Raw genomic sequence first — 27468 nt, 5'->3', positions numbered from 1 at the left:
ACCCACTTCTCCAGGGACCACTACACCACTGACTAAAACAAACATCCAATGAATCAAAATACTCTCACACATAGACAAACTAAACTTCAGACTGGGAGTCGTCATATTTAGTGTTTATTTCCAGTATGCAGTGCACCACAGAGGCTGAGAGGACAGTCTCTCATATAAAAGTGATTCAGATGACATTCACAAGTTAAGATAGAACCCTCAGGCTCCCACAGGAGTGAGAAGAAAACCCAACATATTTTTAAAGAATAAAAAAAACTATAAATAAATATGAAATGTGTTATTTTTTTATACACACACAATGTCTTGTTAACCAGCAACAAAGGCAATATGACAGGGTCGTCCTCATCCTCTTCTTGGCACAGGACGACAGTTTACAGTCAAATGACGCCTCAGTCAAGAAGCCTTCAGTATACAATGTGCACAAATATCTTCCTACAGGCAGTATAGTGTTAGTTACTAGTGAGAGCGTCTCTACATTTATAAGCGTGTGAAAGTTAATAACCAGCTTCTACGAGTGTGTGCATGTGCAATGAATTAATGTCAGTCATCTGTGTATGTGCTTACATAAAGCCTAAGTATGCTCATAGTATGGAGAAATAACATGAACTATACCTACTCAGCATCATGCATAATCACAGCAGGAAAAAGAAAAATACTAAACTGGCGCCCCCTGGTGGCTCTAAGACTAAAGTTCCAGAATAAATTCACTTTCAGTCTTTGTAAATGCTATGGGTAGGGAAGTATGGACACATCATGCAGGTAATGAACCCTATTGCACAACTTGTAAAACCTTAAGTCTGTGTTTATGATATCAGCTTTGCAAGAACCCTGTTTGAGCACAACACACACACACACACACCCCAAAACACAATCATGAGCCCTCACACAAAAAAAGCACACACATACACACAATCTACTCCTCAGTCAGCAATACAATACAATCAAAAATGTGCAGAGTATCTACAGTATATATTAAGACTTATTTAAACACCAGGTTCAGAGTCAATATTAAGACATAGTAAAGTTTAGAGTTGCTTATGAGAGTGTCATGAACAGTAATAGCAACAAACTGGCCATATTCAGTGAGACATACACACACACAAACACACTCAGCAGAATAACACAAGCTGACACCCCACACAAAGATCACACACTCACTAGGGAATCACAGAAATGTAAGTACAGTAGAAACAACAGAAGCTGTAGTAATGAGGTGTGTGTGTGTGTGTGTGTCTTCACTATGTTGCTGTTTAGCTGCGGTATAGTTGAATGGGTAATAGTATGTTGACTCTGCTATGATGCAGCACTGGCATCTTCTGGTGATGTCGAGAAGCACATTTGCGTGTTCATCGCGAAGCGCCGTAGCCGTAGTAGAACTGCTCGTCAGGCCGGAAGCCGTAGGCCGTGGTGGGTCGGACCGGAGTCCCAACTGATTGGACAAACCCCTCTGTCACAGAGCTGCGCAGACAGAAAGACAGACAGCTTCGTTAGCCAGTCACATTCTAACGTGAGTCGACACAAATCGATCACATGGCATAGCACAGGAGCATGCTGTGTGGCAGGGACGTGCACAGGAATTTTGAAGGGCAGTTGCTCTGCCCTGGATAAAAGGGGCAACACAATATTTCTTTCACCGCCGCTGCCACGCCCCCTCAATTTTAACCTGTCTCTTACCGCGAATGCCACACCCCTCCATGTAATTGCAAATTTTCAAAATATCATTTTAAACTGTCACTTACCCCGCCCCCGCCATGTAATCGCAAATATTATTGTTATAAAATATTTCCTTAGGAGGGGCAACTTCAGTCGAAGAGGGCAAACTTAGCACACTCCTGTGCACGTCCCTGCTGTGTGGACTCAGCCTGCGGCTCACAGTACTGAACACTACAGGAGCAGAGCGTGGCTTCAGACTTACACATTTAAAAATGAATATTGATTATTAATTATCATCATTATAAGATAAATTAAACATTTAGAATCCTAAAAACATTTTCAAGTTTCCAAGTATCCAAATATTTCTGTGCATTCTATTGTTTGAAAAAGTAAGTGACAGTAAAATAACAATAAAACATTAGACCGAGAGGAGGTAGGCACATGAGAAGAACATACTATAGTTCCTTCAGAATGACATGGTTACAGTCAGTCTAGGCACTCATATATATATATATACAGTATATCTCTTGACAAAAAACTCCATTTACTCATCACCTCTCATCTCTACGCCACAAGGAGGCGCTCCAACCTCACTCACTTAACAGAACATAAGACACGAACACTACAGCAGCGAACACGCAGACACACAGAAATACAGAAACACGCATACACACAGAAACACACATACACACAAAGCAAGGCTAACACACAAAAGGGAAACAAGCGCATCAAACCCTCACAACAGTGGAATCTGTCCTTCATGACTCATTCCTTCATGAAACTGATGAAACACGTGGATAATAACAGACTTACGGACAAACACCCCCTCACTCCACTCTTTCCCGTCTGTATGAGTAATGTGTGTCTCTGAATGTGTGTGATTATCTGTGTGTGTGAGTGTGTGTGTGATCAGTATTGTCTGCGCTGAAGTCTGAAACAGGGGTGTGTGTTAAAACACACCACTTCATGAACAGCCTCTGAGCAGCACGGCTCAGCTGAGAGACTGATATACTGCCGATGACCAAACGACAACACCTCTCTCCCTCCCTCGCTCTGTTGTTTATCTATCTCCCCCTGCTCCCTCTGTCACTCCCTCTCTGGCTGTTAAAATATGAGCTGTTTGCTTTGCCCCTACCAGCTCCCATAACACTCTGTTGTTTTTAGGCCAAATCACTTCCAGCCATCACTTACACACACGTTAGCTCCCTGCCCTCCTCTCCTCCTCCTCCTCCCTCTCTCACTCACTCTCTTATCCACTTACATATAAACCGTCCCTCTTCCTCCCTTCACTTACACGTCGTCCCTCATTCGGTCCTTCACTACACATTAGCCTTCTTGCTCTGTCTTTCACTCACAGGTTAGCCCTCTCCCCCCTTCCCCCTTCCCCTCTGCCTCTCCTTTCCTCCCACCCTTCACACCCATCTTCCTTGGTTTCTGTCTCTCTTCTTCTTTTCCATTCTTCAACTTTTTCCTCTACTCCTCCTCCTCCTTCCTCCTGAGCTGTTTCTCCGTGTCGCCGCGTCTCCAGTGTCAACTAAGCACTTCTCCGTCCCAGGTTAGAACTGCTGAGTTGATGCCTGTGTGTGTGTGTGTGTGTGTGTGTGTGTGTGTGTGTGTGTGTGTGTGTATGTTTGTGAGTGTGTGCGATTTTCTCTGTGTGAATATTTCAGCGTGTTAAAACAGGCGTGTCAGTGTGTGTTTGGACACAAAAGAGCCTCTATTTCAAGTCTGGCCCCCACGGCCCTTCTGGGGCCCACAGAGGTGAGGGGAAAACCATCTCACTCTCTTATTTATCCCTCCTTCTCTCTCTCTCTCTCTCTCTCTCTCCTCCGCTCCTTGGTGTCAGGGCTTTGATCTCTCTTCTGTCACTGCTCAGGTTACACTATTCCTCTTAAACACCATTCTTTAATCAGCAAATGACACACACACACACACACACACACACACACACACACACACTCTCTCTCACTCTCAATCTCACACTCACACTCACTCTCACACTCACAAATACACCCAGTCAGTCTCTCTCTCACACTCACAATAAAATGGGTGCACTTTTATGTGTGTCTCTCAAGAGGCTGGCAAGCTCTAGGCTTCTTGTGAAAAGATTTTACCCTTCTCTGTACCAATCCCATGCTCTCACAAACACGCACCACCCCTTACCCACACCTCTGTTTCGAGGGATTCTGGAACTTCAGCTGCTTAAACACTTAACATGCCTCATAATGTGGGCCTGTGTTTCTCCATATATGTGCCTGTTTGTAGAACCGAGACCACTTCATTAGAGATACTGTAGCCTGGTTTAGAGACTTAAAGTAATCACTCCAGACCCCAACATCCAAGTGCATTGCTAATAAACAGCTCAAATCATTTAGGATCACCCTGATTGATGTTGACATGAAGTCTGCGTGTGTCTGTTTGATTGGTCTTGCCTTCAATCTCTCACACCTTCATATATTGGGTCTCAATACCTTCCCTCTCATTCTTAATTGTGTGACCGTCCTTTGACGCCACACCCACACACTCTTTCTGTGTCTCTCTCCCTCTCTCCTGCCCCCAGGGCCTTGTAAATTCCCCCAAACTCACCCCAGTTTAACAAGTCCCACTCACACAGAGCTGTGAAAAAAGATTATTACTCATGTTTCTATTCCTTACCTGTCCTCATCCTTCTCTGTCTGTTCACATCCTGATAGCCAGAATGTTTTCTGCTGCCCTGTACCCTCTCTGGCCTGGTCATTCCATTGTGTGGGTTTGTATCAGGACGTGTGTACGTGTGCGTGTGTGCGTGTGTGCGTGCGTGCGTGCGTGCGTGCGCATGTGTGTGTGTGCGTGTCTCTCTCAGTCCTTGCCAAAGCCAACAGTCTGAGTGAGCTAGAGAAGGCGCCCTGCTGTGGGCGGCCCCCCTGATGACGGCCCGGCCTCATGATTATTATTGGGATTACTGGGATCATCATCAGAGCCCACTCCCAGCCCGCCCCTCCCTCCCCAGGCCCCCCAGCACCCCCCCAACTCAGCTGATCCCTGGGCTTTAACAGCAGGCCGCCCACCCCGGAGCCAACCAACATCACTCGCTTCAGAGAAAAGGAGGCTGAGGGATGGGTGGATAGTTGTATCTCCAAACCCCTTCACCCCAAAACCACTGTTACCTCAAAACTATGAGCTGGGATTGAGGAGTCATGGGGATGCTTTTGCAGGAGAAAGGGTGTGTGAGAAGATCAGATTTTTAAAATAACACCACACCCAGAGATACTCAGACACTCAGAGCTACTTTATTGTGTGAGACACACAACCTGTACCCTCTGAAGCTTTTGAGTATTTGCATGTGTGTGTGTGTGTGTGTGTGTGTGTGTGTGTGTGTGTGTGTGTGTGTGTGTGTGTGAGTGAGTGTGTGTGTGAGTGAGTGAGTGTGTGTGTGTGTGAGTGTGAGAGTGTGTGTGTGAGTGTGAGAGTGTGTGAGTGTGTTAGTTTATGTATGTATGTATGTATGTGTGTGTGTGTAGACTTACCTCCCCACCATGTCTCCATTCTGGAAATCTGTGTAGAACTCTGGACTGATGGTACCATCTGTGGGGATTATACCATCTAAAAGAAATATAGGTGGTAGAAAAACATACCAGTTGAGACTTGTAAAAGACTGATGGAGAGCATGCCAAAACACATGAAAGCTGTGATTGTAATTCAAGGTTATTCCACCAAATATTGATTTCTGAACTCTTTCTAAGATAAAGCATTACTATTGTGTAGTTTAAAAATGAATATAATAATGTTTTCTTTGCATTATTCGAGATCTGAAAACACTACATCTTTTTTGCTATTTTGACCAATTGTCATTTTTCTGCAAATAAATGCTCTAAATGACAATATTTTTATTTGAAGTTTTGTAGAAATGTTGTCAGTAGTTTATAGAATAAAACTAAAATGTTCATTTTACTTTAACTCATACCAATAAATAGTAAAACCAGAGAAACTGATAATTCTGAAGTGGTCTCTTAATTTTTTCTTCGGCTGTATACAACCATACATAGGTACATACATACACACACACACAAACACACACAGGCACAGACTCCCAATGTAACCACAGAAACAACCCCACACTGTGTATCTCTCTGTCTTTCTCTCTCCCCCCCTCACCGGCGCTGTAGAAGAGGTCTGGCCGCTCCAGGATGTCTCCGTTGTGCAGGAAGGGTTCTCCATCGTCTCCGTACATGAAGGGCTCTGCCTCGTCCATCTGCCGGTTCTCCACCATCTCCAGCCACTGCGAGTTGTGCCAGCGGAACTTTTCGGTCTGGATCTTCTTCCCCCACTCCTCATCGTACTCCTGTGAACACACACATACACACATTTAATACAGAAAGGTTTCACTGCACATACCTGTGAGAAAAAAAGGTAAACGCTACCCTGACTGCATTATCCCACTAGCAGTCAAACTCCAGTGTGACATTGAGCAGGCTTCAAAATAAACAAGGAGTCCATTCTGACCTAAACGGTCCTCACACACAAACAGCTCATGTCTGCGTGGCTTGTCAATACCTCGGCTACCCGTTGGTCTAACCCAGCTTCATGATTCTACGTCATCTGAAGTCAGTCTCTGTGCTGTGGCCAATAATGTCTTTAAGTCACCATGCACCCCAACCATCCACTCCACCTTGACCAATCAATCACCCACCCTCCCAGAGCCCAGCCCTGGGTACTGACAGCTACCTGAGGCCAAGGCTTCAACCCTGGCCTGCTGTCTCTGGCCTTACCCACCACACCTTGGCTTGCAATGACAAACTGTACCAAGGAACACATTGATCATTTTAGCGGCTCCCTCACAACCATCCCACAACCTTCCCACAACTGTCCCACAACCTCTCCCCATCGCTGGCCTGCCTTTGCCAGTGGTAACGGGGGAGTGATGTGAAGGGTGATTAATCTCACTGTGCTGAGATCATGACAGTCCACATGGATATGAAACAGAGTCCAGTGCTCTCCACACACACGCTTTTTAGGAGTCTCACAGCAAAAGTAGGCCTTGGATGAATGTGTGTGTGTTTACACAGCAAACAGTTAGGGAGTGTGTGTGTGTGCAGGGGGGTGGGAAGTGGAAAGGAGAGAGCATGAAGGAAAAGTTGATTTGCATGTAGGGGGGGCATGTGTGTGTGTATGAGACAGAGGGAAAAAGGTAAAGACATCCTGAAATGCTACGCATAAATGCATATTTATGTCTATGAATGCATGAATGCATACATGTGTGTGCAGGTAGGTGTGTGTGTGTGTGTATGTGTGTGTGTGTGTGTGTGTGAGAGTGTCTACACACTTGCATTGACAGGGTCTGCTTTCCGTCCCCTGTCTATCTTGCAACGTTGCGCAGACTTCCCCTGGGTTTGGGGCTTAATAAAGCACTCTGATCATTCCTGCACCTCTCTTCCTGTGGGGAACACTTCCTGTGTCCGTACAACCACATCAGGCCAATTACATTAACCCCCCGGCCTGCAAGCCATCACACGGCCCCAGGGAATTCACCAGCCTGTCTTACCGTAACCAGCTTAATATCACTACCACACTACCGTAACTGCACCTAAGGCCACACCAATCAACAACAAGGAAATCCTGCAATTACGCCTAACATTCAACTGAATCTTCTAGCACCTGTGGACATCTTATGCACGCCTGCTGGCAAAATGAACCATACTTTACCACCATAACCACAATCGGCTGAATTTCACTCCCAGACAAAAAAGACTACGCCTCACTCTGCTGTATCTCAGTGCTGAAAGTGAAGTTCACAACAAAGCCGTGTGTGATGAGTGTGGGTCTGTGGGGTGCAGCTCTTACAGCGATGATGTCGAGTGTGTTGTCACACACTTTGCGAATCTCTGCATTCTTGTCGTGCATGAGGTCGATGAGATACGCTGGTGCCTCTGGAGGGGGGGGGGGGGGGGTCAAGGGTCAACTCAGTTCAGGTGGGTGAGACATGGTGAGACATGGTGAGATATGGTGAGACATGGTGAGATATGGTGAGACATTGCTTCTTAAATTAATATGATGTGCAATGAATGCAACTATGACTAAACAAGGGGTCTCAAACACAGTAAAAGACCAATGGACAGGCTGTGTGTCTGAGAACATCTGCATGGGTGAAGGATACGCGTCTCCTTGATGATGACGTCTCTGGTGGCCTGGTGGAACACCATCTGGTAGAACACGTACACAATCTGACAAACAAACTCATCGTCTTCCTGTTGGGCTGTTAGGGAGAGGAAAAAAAGATAGGGAGAGAAAGATGCAGAGAAGAAGAGAGAGACAAAGAGATGAAAAATGGAGAAAGACAGAAACAGATATTTATGTCTCCTACAATGAGATATAGCACCAAGCATCACTTTTTTACAGATGTAAGCTGAAATGGAGCCATTTCATGTAGGTATCCAAATGTGAATTTCCTATTTGGCAGATGATATGGCTACTGTGGACTATATACAGGCCATAGGTCTGGAGTGTTTATTAGGTTTCCTCCGGTAGGAGGTAACCTATTGTTATTGTAGGCTTTCTTATTATGTTGCTGCAATGGGAGTCAATGGCAGCCCCTAGAACCATATGGTAACTTTTTGTGAAATTTGGCACACTCATTAAGGACAGTCCCTTCTTCATTCACACCAATTTTCATGGCTCTCATTAGACCATTCTAGCGCCACCAACAGGTCAAAGTTGGACTTTTGTAACACACGCAGCTTTTGAACCGTATGACCAATTTTCAAAAATGAGGTACCATTGGATTCCCTGGATCAAGACGAATTAAACCCACCCCATGGCGTCAATTTCCGGTTGTATAGATTTTCCGCTATTTCCGGTTTTATCAAAAACCTTTGAAAGCCTTCTCCTCCTACAATTTTTGACAAATCTTCTTCAAAATCACCAGAGATGATCTTCAGACCTAGCCTCACAAAAGTAATCAACAGAATTTTGATCCTCACAACCGTTTGTCCGGTACAGCCACTCAAATTCAGTAGAAAAGCGGCCAAACAGGAAGTGAAGTCATATGTCAGCAAATATTTGAGTGAAATTTACGCCACAGGGTGTGTTTAATTCGTCTTGATCCAGGGAATCCAATGGTACCTCATTTTTGAAAATCGGTCATACGGTTCAAAAGTTGCGTGTGTTAACACAAGTCCAACTTTGACCCGTTGGTGGCGCTAGAGTGGTATAATGAGAGACATGAAACTTTGCATGAATAAAGAAGGGACGGTCCTTAATGATTATTCCAAATTTCGCAAAATGTTACCATATGGTTTGTCCGGTTCATCCACTCAAATTCAGCAGAAAAGCGGCCAAACAGGAAGTGAAGTCATATCTCAGCTAATCTTTGAGATATCAATACCAAACTGGTATGTCACTTGGAAGACACCACAACATGTTCCCATGTGCAAAGGCAACTTCATATCTTGAAAAATGATTGATATAAAGCAAATTGGATACATTGTTAACGCTAAAATAATGCTTTACACATCTGCATGTCAAAAAGTGAAACTCTGATTCAATCACAAGTTCATATGAAGACACTTGGGAATGTTTAGTACACAAATCTGAAAAAAAGTTGACTGTAAAGTGAAAAGTGGATTTTTGGTGAATATTTGAAACATGCATGCTTGACTACTTGCTAGGGTGGTTCTCTATAGAATGTCTCTCTGTCTCCTCATCCGCGCGGCTCCTAAATCTCACACACGCAGTCTCCCCTTAACACACGCGCAGGCTTTGTTTTACGCACACACATTCTCACAGACACACAGCTTGCTGTCACACACATACATTCTCACAGACACACAGGGTAAGCGCACACACACAACCTCCACTCAGTCTAAACTTCAAGGCAAAAGCATTGTAAATGTTGGATTTGAAATGTAATATCCCATTGGCAAGTCTGCAGCATGGATTTTCTATACAGTGACAAATGTTTTTTTTCTTCCCCTGGTTCGCAATGTTTGAAGGAGGAAACCGCCATCGCTGCTTGCAGCTATATTTATAGGTGTTTCACATGACTGTTTCATGTTCATGTTCACAGATCACATGATCAGAATGGGAGGAGAGTCCCATGGCTGCAAATGTCTGGTCACATGACTTGAGCTCGTCCTATCGCAGGGGTTTACCATTGAGCAGCTCGATGAGGGCGGGGATGATGCCAGACTTGGCCAGCATGGCGGCACAGGAGTCATCCATGGAGACGGTGCCAATCATGATCACAACCTCCAGGATCAGGTCGTCCTCTGCTGAGCCTAAAGGTGAAAGGTCAGAGCACAGGAGTGGTGAGGGTCACAGGGCCTCCAGTATCAGCATACAGAATAAACAAGAGACTTCCAGAGCTGGAGACAGGTTGGGTTTAAATAAGGGGTGGGGTGTGGCAGAAGGAGTACATGTCTATATTGAAAAGAGTGGACTGAGTGAGCCAATGTGTGAGCTTGTGTGTGTGGTGTGTGTGTGTGTGTGTGTGTGTGTGTGTGTGTGTGTGTGTGTGTGTGTGTGTGTGTGTGTGTGTGTGTGTGTGTGTGTGTGTGAGAGAGAGAGAGAGAGAGAGAGAGAGAGAGAGAGAGAGAGAGAAACAGAACAGGATGAGGATGTAAGAAATTATGTTTGTGTGCGTCTGTGTGTGTGTGTGTGTGTGTGTGTGTTACAGAGCCAGACAGAGAGGGTGAGGGTGTGTGTTTACCAGGCTTGAGGCGCTCAGTGAGGAAGGGCACGAGGTTGTACTCCTTGAGCACCAGCTCCCAGTCCAGGTCGGGGATGACGAGGTTGGCCAGCGTGCCCAAACACTCAATCACAAACTCCTCCTCCTCCTCAGGGCCTATCTGAGCTGCAAGGTCCCCCACATAGTCCTGAGCACAACAACACACACTCGTCATGACTACGAACAATGTGTATGTGTATTTGTACATGTGGCGCATAGAAATGTGTGTACATGACGGAATGTGTGTGTGTTTGTGTGTGTGTGTTTGTGTGTGTGTGTGTGTTTGTGAGTGTGTGTGTTTGTGTGTGTGTGTGTGTGTGTGTGTCTGTGTGTTTGTATCTGTGTTAAACCCACAATGAAGAGGTTTTTGGTGGGGCCGTCGTGCTGGGAGATGTTTCGAATCATCTTCATCAGCAGTGTGTCCTTCAGCTTCAGTGCACGCTTCATCAGCATTTTTAGACCGTTTCCTAGACAGACACACACACACACACACACACACACACACACACACACACACACACAGACATGAACATAGAGACACACGCAAAACCACAGTTGTATCAACCCAGGAGACTCCTGTCTACTAGTACCTGCTTATCTATATATGATAAAGTGAGTGAGAAGGAGAGAGTGAGAGAGTAAGTGTGTGTGTGTGTGTGTGTGTGTGTGTGTGTGTGTGTGTGTGTGTGTGTGTGTGTGTGTGTGTTACCTTCACAGATAATCTGGGCATTTCTCTTGTTGGCAGCCAGGTTGATACAGAAAGAGATGAGCTCAGCCTCAATACGCTCCTCTCCACAGTCAAACACCATTTTCATCACCTGTCAATAAAACAAGAAACCAATCACACACAATCCTCATTCCCAATCCCACAAACAACCAGTTCAGCTCACCTGCCAATGAAAAACATCAGCCAGATGTGTCATTCCATAAGCCCAACAGAAAGCCCCACCACCACCACCCTTTTTGTGTGTGTGTGTGTGTGTGTGTGTGTATGCCAAATCAGATGCACAATTCATGCAATTTTTCCTTTTGTAAATGCTTCTAATGACTGTCATGCCAGTGAACATTCTCAAGCTGAGAGAAAGATGGGTGGAGAGAGACGTACAGGGCATGAAAGACAGAATATGAGAGAGAGAAATCTAGTGGGGGAAACATACATAGGAGCGAGAGACAGAGAGTGAGTGAGTGAGTGAGTGTGTTAGAGAGAGAGGGAAAGGGAGAGAGAGAGAGAGGGAGAGAGAGAGACTGAGAGTGAGAGATGAAAAGGATCCTGATTTGCAGGCTGTATCCTGCTGTCCCTTCCAATCCCATCAGCCCCTAAACAACGAGGAAAGGGAAATGCTGTGTGTGTATGTGTGTGTGTGTGTGTGTGTGTGTGTGTGTGTGTTTAGGAGCAGGAGTGAGTGTTTCCGTCAGTACCGTGTGTGTGTGCGTGTGTGTGTGCATACATTGTATGTGCAGGAAACACAACAAGGTTGCTGTAGAGATCAGGATACTGGAGCACGCTCACTTAACATAAAACAGGAGGGCTCTGGTGAGTCCGTGTAGAGGGGGTATTCATGGGGACCATATGCATAACTCTGTGTGTGTGTGTGTGTGTGTGTGTGTGTGTGTGTGTGTGTGTGTGTGTGTGTGTGTGTGTGAGTCCCTAGGTTAGAACTGAGGCGTGGAGTCCCAGTGCACACACACACATATACACATATACATACACTCACTGAGTATCACATAGCAGCAGCCAACTGCCCCAATCACAGCAGTCTAGACTCACTGGCACCTGCCTGCTCCTGTAGGCCTTCTGCACACTCACACACACACACAACCATCTCACCAACATTAAAGACCCACTGGCCTGTAAACAGACATCTTTGTAATGCCACTCATATACACACTCTCTACCACACACATACTCACGCATACACACTCACAACCCCCCCCCCCCCCCCCCCCCCCCCCCCACCCCACCCCCACATCTCTGCGGATGCCCGTCATTTGTGTTATCACCTGTGGCATGCAAAAGCCCACCCCCAGTCTAGTTCACTATGCAGTAGTAGTTGTAATGATAGTGTGTGTGTGTTTGTGTGTATCTATATGAGTGTGTTTACTGAGCATGTGTATACTATGGGAGAGAAGTCAGCATATTTGTGTGTGTGGGTACGTTGCGGTTACCTGTGGAATGCAATCAGTATAGGCGAACATGGACTTGAAGCGGTCATCCACACTGATGTGGTACAGAATACACATGGCCAGCTGCCGCTGAGCTTCATCTCCTGAAACACAAACACACACACACATCAGATTAAAGTACACACACATCCACACACTGTACATACACTTGGCCAATTGTCATTCCCCTTCACATAAAAAACAAAGCCTATACTGTGAGAGGGCAACTGAAATACAGACAAGCACACCTAAACACACACACAACAAATGTAAACAATAAGTGTTATTCTTGTTCTGAAACCTCAAACTCTATCATAAACATACAAGTTCACCTTAAAAGTTAAATATTCAAATGCCAACACTATAAAAGAACATACTTGACATAAACAACAGTCAGAAACACACACTCACACACACACCGTACCTTATGCACACTGCAAACATCAGAACCTCATGTTGAAACACACAGAACTCTGCCCAAGGCCTACAATTTACACAGTAAACCCAGGGACCACACAGTCACTCACACACACACAAACAAACACACACACACACACACACACACACACACACACACACACACACACACACACACACACACACACACACACACACACACACACACACACACACACACACACACACAAACATTGCTATATACAACAAGCAGCAGGGAGAAAGCAGGCGAGAGAGGCGTGAGAAAGAGAGAGAGAGAAAGGGAGAGAGAGAAAAGGAGAGAGAGAAAGGGAGAAAGAGAGAGAGAGAGAGCGAGAGAGAAAGAGAGAGAGAGAGAGAGAGAAAGGGAGGGAGAGAGAGAGAGAGAGACAGTCCGGAGCCTACCCTGGGCCCTTCAGGCAAGGTTATCTCACTCTATTGGAGCCAGATGTGAGAGAGCAGGGGAGAGAAGAGGAGAGGAGAGAAGAAAGAGGGAGTCAAAGGAGACAAAAACAGTGTACTTAAAGAAGGTAAGAAGAGGGGGAAAACAGGAGAAGAGGTGAGAGCCATGACAGAGATGGAGGAGAGAAGGATGGTGAGAGGAGTAGAGAAGGATGGTGAGAGGAGAAGAGAGAGGAGAAGAGAGGAGCGAGGGAGGAGAAGGAGGAGAGAGAGCAGAGGGGGGTTCTCTAGTTAAATTGGGGAAACAGGAGGAAGCATACATTTTACTGCCATTAATAACCCAAACTCCTGAGAGCAGCACGATCACTCTGGACACATGCTTCTCATTATAAACACACACACACACACACACACACACACACACACACACACACACACACACACACACACACACACACACACACACACACACACACACACACACACACACACACACACACACACACACACACACACACACACACACACACACACACACACACACACAGCCATTACCTCCCTCTGCAGGTAGTGGAGGAAAATGAAGAATTGTTTATGAGGCAGGGGCCTTATAAAATGTGCAAAGACACACACACACACACACACACACACACTTTCTCTCTTTCACACACACACTTTGTAGTTGTGTACACTCATGCAGACGCACCCTTCACAGAGAATGAGAAAAGAGACCACACAAATAAACCCAAAAGGAACAACAACTGGGTTAGTCATCACACACCAAAAAAACAAACACTTAAAAATGACTCATAAAGCCTGTTTGAGGTCCAGACGCCATCTCTGGTCTCTGAATGTAGACTATGTCAGTATGTGTGTATATGCAGAGGTCTCCGCAAACACACAAACACCAACACTTACACACACTGTAAGACCAGGCGCATACACAGACTCGTCTGTTTCCTCAGACCAGACCACAGTGGTACACAGAAGTGTCACTTTGACGTAACGATCTGTGACCACACCTCGTCAATCACATAAACTCTAATCAGACGTGAAGACAAAAGGCAGCAAACAGGCGCACCATGAGGCCCTGTTGCAGCGCATCTACCCACGGCTTCCCCTGGGGAAGTCGGACGAAAAACCAGGAAAAGTGTGTGTCTGTGTGAACACCAAGTGTGCTTTGATCTGGCAAACAGAAAGCAATGGCGGTAAACAGCAGAACTCTGCAGTAATGTTCCATACAGCTCCACGGTGACCACAGCAGAAGCAGAAATCGATCTCTTTCTAGACTGACACCTAATGGCGATTCTTCATGACGCATGGACAGTGACGTGAACACACACACACACACACACACACACACACACATACACCCAGACCCAGACACACACACAAACACACACAAACATGTCCGTTCAGTGGCTACTGAGGGTCAGCCTGGTGCTGACCGGTCCACTCCACTGAGCTAACACAGCCATTCAAAGTGACGATAGGGAGTATCCTTTCTGCACTTTCATCTTATCTGGGAGGTCACGACCTTCAAAGGGGAGTAATGCAATAGTAAATGTTGTTGGAGATAAGTCTGTGAGGGTGTGCGTGTGTGTGTGTGTGTGTGTGTGTGTGTGTGTGTGTGTGCGTGTGCGTGTGTAGGGGGAAGGGTTTGTGTCTGTCAAAATATTTTAAAGGTTTGTGTCTGTGCACACATGTGTGTGGGTGTGTGTGTGTGTGGGGTGGGGGAATAACTGCAGTAATCTTCATCAGTTATAGTAATAGTAACAGAAAAGGGTATTAGTATTCAAAATCACATGCCAATCCCGACCCAAACCATAGCAATTACCTAAGATGTGTGAATGCTACTGACAATCCAGTACTCTATAAAAGTAAGCCCATGTAGCAGATACAGATATGTGTGCTATGTGTGCTATGTGTGCTATGTGTGCTATGTGTGCTATGTGTGTGTGTGTGTGTGTGTGTGTGTGTGTGTGTGTGCCTCGGCTGTTAAGTCTTTTGCGCACCAGTCTCCTTGGCTGCAAGAACAACATTTACCTAACGTTGGGCCAGTGTTATTCTAACAAATAAATTATGTGAACTACAGAGGATAACTGACACCCCCTCTGAGACTGCTCAGCATGGAGGCGCTGGCCAATCAGGGCCCTCTGGAACACCCCTGCCCCAATCAGGTGCTCAGGAAGTGGTTCAGGAAGTGGTTAGGGAGAGGGTCCGAGTAGACAGCAGGAAGTGGAGGCACCTGTGAGCGATTCACTGGGAAAAGGGAAGATCCCACCAGACTCCAACCGACTAAAGTGTTAGTTTAACAAACATTATAGTACAAAGAGGACACATGCACACGCACACGAACACGCACACACACACAAACATGCACACGTACACGCACACACAAACACAAAAGGTACACACAAACGGAACAGAGACAAAACCCAACCCACTCAATGATACCTACAAAAAACTACAAAGATTTCCCAAACAGTAAGTCTCAGATAGACAGTTACAGTTACAGACACACACACACACACACACACACTCACACAAACAAACACACACACAGAGACACACACACAGACAGACAGACAGACAAATGCTGAAACGTACCGAGAAGGGCGGTGAGTTTGGGCAGTAAGCCCACCTGCACCATGCGGCTGCGCAGGCCTGTGTCGAAGGAGAGATTGAGCAGGAGACGCAGCGTGACATTCAGCAGGTCCTCATGGTCACATGGCACCAGCCTAGCCAGACGCTCCACCGTGTCGATCTCAGCCTGGGGATACAGAGAGAGAGCGACAGAGAGAGAGAGAGAGAGGGGGGGGGGGGGGGGAGGGGGAGAGAGAGAGACTGAGTCAGAACATCAACACACAAGACTGATGGATTTGTCTGCAGTATTCTCTAAGGAACCCAATCAAACTAAGAGTAGTAGAGACAAGTAGAGAGGCAGAGGGGGATTAAGAAGGAAAGTCAGGTCACTGGAGAGGAAAAGAGAAACGAGTTCAGTTTCCGTTCTAAATGAGAATCATTCTCATGTTTTTCTTGTGAGTAAAACAATGTATTTGAAAAACAATTGTGCTCATAATTCTAACTGAAGCTAAACAGAGATTGACAAATGAACGATGAAAGCATGTGAAACCGAATGTATGCACGTGAGCGGGTTTGTGTGTGTGTGTGTGTGTGTGTGTGTGTGTGTGTGTGTGTGTGTGTGTGTGTGTGAGAGAGAGAGATTATGGTGACCTCACCATGTCATTCTTGTTCTCCAGGAAGATGCTGAGCTTCTTGAGGAAGGACACCACGAGCACCAGCAGGTCCTGGCTGTCCCGCTCCAGGGTCTTCACCAGCAGTTGCACGATGTTCTTGTTGCGCATCTTCAGCTCCGTGCGCGTGTCCTCAGACAGGTTCAGCAGCAGGTAGAGGGCCACTGCACGCACACACACACACAAACACACACACACACGCACACACACACACACACACACACACATTAGTGTGACAGTTAAATAAGTTATTGTACTGAAAATTCTGAGTTTTGGGTGGTATGCGTCACTTAAGACAAGCTGTAAAGGGAGGAATGACGTTAATAATTACAGAAAAAAATACTTAAATTGGTGGACTTAAAAGAGAGGATTTAAGAATGAAGTTAAAAAAGAACGAAAAGGGGAGAAGGAAATGTAGGATAAGAGAGGGCAGAGAAAGGAGATGGAGAAAGAGAGGAGGAGACGAGAGAGGAGTGGAGAGGAAGAGAAAGGAGTGGAAAAGAAGAGAGAGGAGTAGATGAGAAGAGAGAGGAGTGAATAAGAAGAGAGAGGAGTGGAGAAGAAGAGAGAGAAGTGGAGAAGAAGAGAGAGGAGTGGAGAAGAAAAGAGAGGAGTGGAGAAGAAGCGAGAGGAGTGGAGAGGGTTCAGACCTCGCAGCAGCTGCTCCTGTTTGACCAGCAGGCCCTGGTACTTCTTCAGGGCCTTCTCGTACTCCTTCTTCACATTCTGGTTGTCAGGCTCATCATCACGTGGGGGTCAGTTAAGGAAAAGCCAGGCTTACATCTGTGTCACTCACTTACATATCTGTCAAGCAAATCTCCCTCTCAGGCATGTACTGTGTGTGTAAATTGTGTCTAACCCTTAACCTTTGAACCTGTGACCTCTAACCCAAATGAAGGATATAGGCCTTCTGCTTCTTCTGCAGCTCATCCTGCCACAGGTCATAGCGCTTGAGCTCATGCTCCACGATGTTCATGCACAGAGCGCCGATCTTGTAGTGAGTGATGAGGCCATGGAACTGGGAGAAACTAATGAAACCAGACAGGGACGGACAGACAGACGGACAGACAAAGAGAGAGAGAGAGAGAGACCACAAATTAAACATGAACAACTGGGTTAGTCATCAAGTGCAAACAACCAACACTTGACTCATAAAGCCTCTTTGAGGTCGAAATGCCATCTAGGGTTTCTAAAAGCAATGTGTGAGTGTGAGTGTGTGTGTGTGTGTGTGTGTGTGTGTGTGTGTGTGTGTGTGTGTGTGTGTGTGTGTGAGAGAGAGAGTGTGCGTGTACGTGCGTGTGTGTGTGGAGATGTGATTGCAGAACAATGCAAAATAAAGGTGGATAACAACTCACAAGCAGAGTTAGATGCATCAGGACAGGCAGATGAACTTTTGACGCAAGATGCAGTTCAAATGGAGGTTACATTATCTCACTAAACACAAGGCAACAGCAAAGAGGGACTTTAGCAATCTGGCTAATCAAAGGACTGGACCCTTCCTGGAATGTTTGTCTTTTCCTATAAATCAAGCAGTGACAGAAATAACCTCTGATTTGGTGTCAGTCATCAGTCTGGCTATGGACAGTCACGCTGCTCAAGGGCTTTACAGAGCAATGTCAAAATAAAAGCTTCTTCTGTCAAAATAAAGGCCTTTACAGCTGCCAAGTCCTTTCACATGGGGGAGTCCACTCCTACTAAGACAGTCTTACAAAAACAGAGCAGTCAAATAAAACTGGGCTGTCACTAAGCCAGGAGAGCCAGAGAGATGGAGAGAGAGAGAGTGGGGGAGAGGGAGAGAGAGGGAGAGAGAGAAAGAGCAGTACCTAGAGAAACAGAAGAAAACGTAGATGATGGTGGTTGCCAGGTCAACGCTCTGCTTCCAATCCTCCCTTAGCACTCTGGCAAGAGCTCCTAAGGCCGCCTCTGTTACACACAGACACACACACACACACACACACACACACACACACACACACACACACACACACACACACACACACACACACACACACACACACACACACACACACACGCACACACACACACACACACACACACACACACACACACACACACACACACAAATAGGGAGACAAAAGCTTTGGTTATAAACAACCAAATTATAGCTACACAGAAAATGCAGAAGGTCATAAAACAATCATCTCTTGCTTTGGGTAGGGTTCAGCTTTCAGAACCACACCACTTCCGTGCATTATGGCTCCCATGGTGCGATATGAATAACAGGTACATACCATTGTGAGCAAATGAGTGATACCTTCACCTATTCATATTGCCTTGGTTACAGTGGTGACAGGTGGAAAGAATTGATGAATCTGGTCCAATAGTGCAATTTACTAGACTACTGTTTGATCCGTATGCAACGCAAGGTTGACAGACACCAGAAATGGAGACGGGGGAAAAAGGGGAGTTTTTTGAAGAAAGGAAAGGCTATGGGTCAAACAGGAAGTGAGGAGAAAAGATTCAGGTTTCTATGGCGATAGGAGTCAGGTGGGTGAGTCAAAGGGCAGGAAGAGGTCAGGCACTGTATGCAGCCACTGAACGACACAATCTGTCTTAAATTACAGAGAGGGGGTCAGGGAGCGAAGGAATGGAGAGATGTGAGGAGGTGGGAGGAGATGGGTGCACGGGGGGTCAGGGCACGCATGGCATGAGAAACAGCCACTTCCTCACAGACAGGAAACGTGCGTTACACCCAAACAGGTCCCCCCAGGTACACAGGGCACAGGGATCGCACGGTTCACGTGGCTGTTTGATGCCCGAGCAGTTTGGAGTGAAGCCCCAACTGATGCTGTCTGACAGCTCAGCTCCAGGAGTAATGCACAGTGACTGGTATGCATGTGCAGGGGTTTGTGTGTGACTGTGTGTGTACGTATGTGTATGTATGTGTGTGTGTAGTCCCTAGTCTTCTGATGAGGGTGCAGTGGGACAGACATTAAGCACAGAGCTCTAAATGGGATGGGACACACACACACACACACACACACACACACACATACAAATAATTCACCCCACTGGATGACAACCAGCCCTCTGTCTCCCCATCAGGATAACGGGAATGGTATTGGAGTCCAATAATTGGACAGACTTGCAATGACATCACACAAGGAGGACTTAGAGGGCAAATTTAGGTGGGCTCTTATAAAGCCCTGACAACGACACCCATCACAGCAGAGCACAAAGAAGAACCAATGACAAGCCTTTTAAGAGGCTCACAGCTGCATGCCTGATCGCCTGTGTGAGCCCATGTCTAATGCTCCATGCGCAATGGTGCTCCCCAGAGCTGATGTCATAATAAGTTGACGCAGCAGAGATAATGGAATCTGGAGCTGGGCCAAAGTGTCAATCAGGGAACCATGTTCTGTCAGATGAGGTCATCGTTTAAGACTCCTTCTAACAGCACAGGATGAGGCGCAGTGCGTTTAGGTTTTTATGGCAGCTTTCTCATTAACAAGGACCCCGGCAATCAAATCTCTGGTCAACGGTTTTCTCTGTAGAGTTGTCAGTAATAATATTGTGAGTGGGAATAGAGGGGCTAGGCAAGACCTGCATTCCCATAAAAAGGCCAGAGGCACATAAAGGGACTCTGAACACAGAGAGGACAAACTTAGCAATGCAACATATTACAGTCAGTGTGGTGACCACTCATTTCTTTTTTAGATACGGATATAAACTCCTCAAAAAAAGTTCGGAAACATTTCTTCAGTCGATTATCCCTCCCCTTTAATAATACCAATTGGTATTGTATTGTATATCGTTGGAAAGCCTGATTAGTCACCTTTACAACGAGGTACAACTTGTAAGGGTGGTGCATTCATGGAATGAGCAACACAGCTAACCGTGTGGGTAGCGTCCCACATTTTTTTGCCAAAATCCTAAAAAAAAGTTTGGAAACGTTTCTTCAGTCGATTTTCCCTCCCCTTTAATAATACCAATTTATATTGTATTGTGTATCGTTGGAAAGCCTGCTAAGTCACCTTTACAACAAGGTACAACTTGTAAGGATCTTGCAATCGTGGAATGAGCAACACAGCTAACCGTGTGGGTAGTGGCCCAAAACAATGTGCCAAAACCCCCTGCAATATTCTTCTGTTGGTATTCACTCTTGTTTTGAGTTGCTTGGTGGATTTGATGATTCTCCCACAGTATTAAGAGAGAAAAAAACCATATTGACCATTTTTACACTTTATTCATTTTATACTGTCAGGGACCTCAGTAGCATGTGGATCGTGCATTCGTTGAATGAGCAACACAGCTAACCGTGTGGGTAGCATCCAAAAAATGTTTGCCAAAATCCCCTGCAATATTCTTCTGTTGGAATTTAGTGGGATATCGGAATGAGATTCTGGAGCCAATGGCGACCCCATATCTCCAGAATCTGGGACCTAACTCCATCCTCCAGGATGACAACGCTCGCCCCCACAGAGGCAGGATCATCACAGAGTACCTCAAGAACTTGGGAGTGGAGAGGATGGAAAGGCCTGCCGTGAGTCCAGACCTTAACCAAATTGAATACTTGTGGGATCTGCTTGGGCGTGCAGTACGTGCCAGAGTGACCAACGCAACCATGTTGGCTGACTTGCTACAAATTCTGGTTCAGGAATGGGATGCCATCCCACAGGAGGTGCCAAGCTGTTGTGGCTGCATATGGATCTTCCACATGCTACTGAGGTCCCTGACAGTGTAAAATGAATAAAGTGTAAAAATGGTCAATATGTGTTGTTTTTTCCTTAATACTGTGGGAGAATCATCCAATCCACCAAACAACACAAAACAAGAGTGAATACCAACAGAAGAATACTGCAGGGGATTTTGGCAAAAAAATGTGGGCCGCTACCCACACGGTTAGCTGTGTTGCTCATTCCACAAAATCACGATCCTTACAAGTTGTACCTCGTTGTGACTAATCAGGCTTTCCAACGATATACAGGTGCATCTCAATATATTAGAATATCATCAAAAAGTTGATTTATTTCAGTAATTCTATTCAAAAAGTGAAACTCCTATATTATATAGATTCATTACACTCAGACTGATATATTTCAAGTGTTTATTTCTTTAAATTTTGATGATTATAACTGACAGCTAATGAAAACCCCAAAATCAGTATCTCAGAGAATTAGAATATTACTTAAGACCAATACAAAAAAGGATTTTAACACAAAAATTATGGACTACTGAAAAGTATGAACATTGTACATCACTCAATACTTAGTCGGGGCTCCTTTTGCATGGATTACTGCAGCAATGCGGCGTGGCATGGATGCAATCAGTCTGTGGCACTGCTGTGGTGTTATGGAGGCCCAGGTTGCTCTGATAGCGGCCTTCAGCTCTTCTGTGTTGTTTGGTCTGGAGTCTCGCATCTTCCTCTTCACAATACCCCATAGATTCTCTATGGGGTTTAGGTCAGGAGAGTTTGCTGGCCAAGCAAGCACAGGGATACCATTGTCCCTAAACCAGGTACTGGTACTTTTTGCAGTGTGTGCAGGTGCCAAGTCCTGCTGGAAAATGAAATTAGCATCTCCATAAAGCTGGTCAGCAGAGGGAAGCATGAAGTGCTCTAAAACTTCCTGGTAGACGGCTGCGCTGACCCTGGACCTGAGGAAACACAGTGGACCAACACCAGCAGATGACATGGCACCCCAAACCATCACTGACTGTGGAAACTTCACACTGGACTTCAAGCAACGTGGATTCTGTGCCTCTCCTCTCTTCCTCCAGACTCTGGGACCTTGATTTCCAAAAGAAATGCAAAATTTACTCTCATCTGAGAAGAGAACCGTGGACCACTGACCAACAGTCCAGTCCTTTCTGTCCTTAGCCCAGGTGAGACGCCTCTGACGTTGTCTGTTGTTCAAGAGCGGCTTCACACAAGGAATTCGACAGTTGAAGCCCATGTCCTGAATACCTCTGTGCGTGGTAGCTGCAGTCCACTCCTTGTGAATCTCCCCCAAATTCTTGAATGGCCTTCGTTTCACAATCCTCTGAAGGCTGCGGTTATCCCTGTTGCTTGTGCACCTTTTTCTTCCACTTTTTCCCCTCCCATTCAACTTCCCATTAATGTGCTTGGATACAGCACTCTGAGAACAGCCAGCTTCTTTAGCAATTACCTTTTGAGTCTTACCCTCCTTATGCAGGGTGTCAATGACTGTCTTCTGGACAACTGTTAAGTCAGCAGTCTTCCCCATGATTGTGCATCCTACTGAACCAAACCGAGAGACCATCAGGAAACCTTTGCAGGTGTTTTGAGTTAATTAGCTGATTAGAGTGTGACACAAGGTGTCTTCAATATTGAACTTGTTCACAATATTCTAATTTTCTGAGATACTGAATTTGGGGTTTTCATTAGCTGTCAGTTATAATCATCAAAATTTAAAGAAATAAACACTTGAAATATATCAGTCTGAGTGTAATGAATCTATATAATATAAGAGTTTCACTTTTTGAATAGAATTACTGAAATAAATCAACTTTTTGATGATATTCTAATATATTGAGATGCACCTGTACAATACAATACCAATTGGTATTATTAAAGGGGAGGGATAATCGACTGAAGAAAAGTTTCCGAACTTTTTTTGACGAGTTTAATATGTGGTCATTTAGTAACCATATTGTCTATACTTGCTGATCAAAGATCTTTTAGATTCATTATTTCTGTAGAAACTGTACAACATGAGCCTTCTATGATCCACTGGTTACCTCTCAAGTTCACCAGTGACGTGTAAAAGAGAATGACTGGCAACTATGTTATGAGTATCCCCCAGCAACCTAAAGTACACTATGGAAAAAACATCCAAGAGCTATTTTAAAACAACGGAAAATGTCAGCTTAATTAAAAATGTTGATGGACACTTTTATGATCATTTGAGACAAGCAGTGCATTATTATTAAGCAATGTGACATGAGTGAGAGTGGGGTTGGTAAAAGAGATCCCTACGGCTGTGATTCGCTCATAGGCATGAAATCATGGGGATATCCTTTACCAACCACACAAACACGAGTTACACATAGGTATTGCATAACAATGCCAGATGAAAACAATCAGAAATAGATAATGAATTTCCATTCCCACTTAGCTTCCAATCACAGAAAAGTTCTGTGCTGCTCTCATTCATTCCCACATGAGCAGCATGACACAGAATACTGAGCACTGAAGCTCCGCTAGACATGAGGCAGTCAGCACTGTCAGCAATGATGTCCAGTATATTGACTTCCTGGCACAGTCATAGAAGTCTCACAATTTATACATACATTTCTTTATTGTTTAAAGGTTTCCTTAGCTAGCTACCATAGCAACTAGGCAACCATAGCAGCCAGGTAACAAACAAACTAACTGCAAACAAAGTGTCCTTCCTTAAAATCAGCTCACCAATAAACAACAGTTTTGAGCTCAGTGATCAAACCACTTACGGATCACATTAAATCCACATCCACATAGACCTTAAACAATGGGACATTATTTCCCTTCTCCAAGAGGGGAATTTAGTAATTCCTATTCACACTTAAGCCATTGCCGTTACTGTCAGGTAGCCAGGGGGTGAATGACGATACAACTTTGCCGTATTAATGACATTGGCTCCTTGACGTCAATACGTCATAATAACATTGAAAAAATGTAAGTGACAATATATTGCTTTTATATAACACCTCTTTAGTGTTTTCTTTTCTCTGTTTTAATTATGTAACCCTGCGGCCAAGTTCAGTTAAATAGGCTCTTTGCACATTAATTTGTACACTATATGTCTTCACATTACATGTTAGTTTGTACATTCCCCCTACTCGATTTACCCCCTTTCCTCACTTGAAAACATAATCAAATCAAATGTAACATTATAAATTCGTTGCCTGCCACTCTGCTCTCTCACTTTGAATGAATGGAATGTTGACGTCATACACTACAACGGTTGAAATATGCCAAATACAGAGTGATAACTAATGGAGAAGAGTCCGTGTGAGGTTGTGCCAGGATATCCCCACTCATGGAATGCCTCTTGTCCAATCAGAAATTGATCAATTGTTTCACCCGAACTGCTGCCCATGTCCTATTTATGGAATTTGTGATTTTTCTGTCATGTTACAAAACTACTGTAAAATATTAGTAATGATTGAATGACCAGTTATTTTGATCACTATTATTTTAATTTTAAAAGAATTTCATGTAGTTGAACTTTTCACTCATTTTTCTTAGCCTTGCTTTACTATTTTGAGATTCCTTGGTTGTGCTGAGCATCATTAAATACATTTGAATAGTCTGGAAAACATATAGACAGGACAGACACACTCCCACTAACACTCCCACAGGGGTACAGGAGACACACAGTGCAAGAGCAGTCAGCACACACACTCACACACAACCTCACAGGGTTGGCTCACCGTTCTGCAGCAGCTCCTCCAGGTTGTCAGGGTTACGGGCAAGGTGCAGGATGAGAGTGGCGCCACGGATCTTCTCTGGAATGTCTTCATACAGCAGCTCCACGTAGTCATCGATGCTGTTAATGTTGGCCTCCTCATCCAGCTACACACACACACACACACACACACACACACACACACACACACACACACACATGCACATGCACACACACACACATATGCACACACACACACACACACACACACACACACACACACACACACACACACACACACACACACACACACACACACACACACACACACACACACACACACACACACACACACACACACACACACACACACACACACACACACACACACACACAAAAACACACACGCACACACAAGGAGATTGACAGAAAGATCAACAGAGACCAAAGAGTAATTTAACGTGTAGCAAATTGTATCTAGGACCTACTGATATGAAAATGAAAGCCATTGTTTGGATTCTATGGTTACCTCCATGCCTTCGAAAGGGGCCAGGTCCCTTGGCTTTATGGGTGTTTTTTCCCGCTTTTCTGGGGGTAAACAAAGACAGGAGAACGTCATTGACAGAAAAAGGGGTAACATTCTCCTTTTCTCATTCTCTTCAGGGCACCTGTGAAAACTATGAAAACCACTGCCAGTTTGAATGATAGATGCAGGGCCTTTATTATTAATTGTGATGTTCTCTCCTGTATGGAGTTGTAGAAGGGTAGAAACATTATTTTTTTAAAGTAATAAAAGGGGTAGGCCAAACTGTGTCATCTACAATCGTCATAAATCAAGGTTTTACCTGCTTTCTACCAATACATCCAATGCATGCTCTGCCTCACTGAATGAAATCTATGCATCATACTCATCACTGAATCTGGGCACGTGTTTCTGTATAACATTACCCCTGCTTAAACGAGTTGTTGATAACTCCACAATTTGTGGACTACACATACCTAGATTACCGGCCTTCTTGCGGGTCTGGAGGTACTTCAGCAAGTGTTCCACCTCATTAACCCTGGACGGGTGGATGAGTCTGCACTCCTCCACCACTTTCCTGGCCAGAGACGCTGTGTCCGTGTTGGCATTCAGGCTTTTGAGGCGGATACTGCGGATACCAATAAGGTCCGTCAGCATTACAGTGAACTATAGAGCCGATAGGCCTAAATTACAAATGTTAACTACACAAGGCTATTAGGAGTAAATAATGTACAAAACCCAATACAATTGAGAGAAAAGAGCAGAAGAGACACATTTTACTGTATAACTTCAATAGTGGGATGGAATTGTATATCCAAGAAAAAAAACAAGAGTGCTCATAACACAATGATGCAAAGCCAAAACCATAATTACAAGACAACTCTTAACACAGTTCTCTTTACAGTGCCAGCATAGTCTTAAACCTCACTCTCATAATAAAATATATAACGGATGATACAGTTACAGTAGGCTACTCGATGTCTGACGGCGTCGATGGTAATGAGAACAGGACAAGAATTGCATAACTAAATATTTTTTTTTAAATGAAGAGGGGAAGCTGTTTAACCGCAATACGTGATTTCTCTTACATTTTCTGGCACTCCTTGCGGTCCCCCAGCACTGGATCCCCCGTCTCTCCCAAAATTGTCGCTTCGACCTCATATTGGACGACGAGAGCTTTCTCTGTAGGGTGGACATCCAAGCTTCCGCCCTTTACTTTCCTGTTAAATATAGTAATAATACTGTCACTGTTCACAACAACGTAATTAAGGTCAAAATGGGAAGACAACTAAAGAAACAGACACAAATACAAGATACTGGAAAGCAAAAATGATATGGGCAGATATGGGTGTGTACAGTAACAGTGCCAGTTTACCGTGGCTAACGTTGTCCGATTACATTCAAACGACACTAATATCTGAAGACTTGAATGTCAATTCGAACCAATTGGGGATATCTGACATTACAAATGTTATACTTGAAATTTGACTTACGCCACTAGGCATACTGACCCACATTCAGCACCTTAATAGGGTAAGCTGGCGTTAGCTAATGATAGCAATGAGTGTTGCATTGCTTGCAATGGCATTACATTCATTAGCCTGACAGGGTCTAGCGCTATGCTAACTGACTGTACAGGAAACCTAGGTTACCTTTTCAAATATCTCGCGTCGTCCGCTTGCATTCTGCTTTTTACATGAAAAACAAGAGTTGCCACCTGGTAATTCAAATCCCTTTAAACTACTCCGGAGATGCCAATTTCACGAAGATATCATATGATAAACATGATTCAGCTAGCTGGATGTTGATGTTTCTGTTGCCAAGGGTTGGGACCAGACTTCCCAGCATGCATCAGCAAACTAAAACCCCTCTCGCATCGCCATCTGGGGAAAATGAGCGAAAATACACTGACTTTATTAATATTTCCCCTCGTGGACATAGTTCTACATTGGTCAT

The 27468-nt window shown here is 44.8% G+C and overlaps 1 protein-coding gene across 1 annotated transcript; it reads right to left on the bottom strand.

The window, feature by feature from the left end:
* Positions 1 to 60: 60 nt before the first annotated feature.
* On the bottom strand, positions 61 to 27320 carry kifap3a (kinesin-associated protein 3a). Its single transcript, XM_080860583.1, has 20 exons — positions 27165 to 27320; positions 26601 to 26732; positions 25989 to 26140; positions 25519 to 25577; positions 25015 to 25156; positions 18444 to 18543; positions 17524 to 17648; positions 17271 to 17369; positions 16606 to 16784; positions 15974 to 16136; positions 12530 to 12630; positions 11073 to 11181; positions 10718 to 10830; positions 10346 to 10511; positions 9789 to 9914; positions 7796 to 7894; positions 7483 to 7568; positions 5797 to 5983; positions 5169 to 5244; positions 61 to 1467 (listed from the first exon to the last, which is right to left on the bottom strand). Exons 1-20 carry the CDS (start codon positions 27194 to 27196, stop codon positions 1356 to 1358), a joined length of 2358 nt encoding a protein of 785 aa, XP_080716709.1. The 5' UTR covers positions 27197 to 27320; the 3' UTR covers positions 61 to 1355.
* Between the last annotated feature and the right edge of the window lie 148 nt (positions 27321 to 27468).

This window comes from Sprattus sprattus, assembly GCF_963457725.1.
Source record: "Sprattus sprattus genome assembly, chromosome: 2".
NCBI classification, from domain to species: domain Eukaryota; kingdom Metazoa; phylum Chordata; class Actinopteri; order Clupeiformes; family Clupeidae; genus Sprattus; species Sprattus sprattus.
Note: the sequence above shows the minus strand (reverse complement) of the source record. Positions and strands in the feature narration are given on the sequence as shown.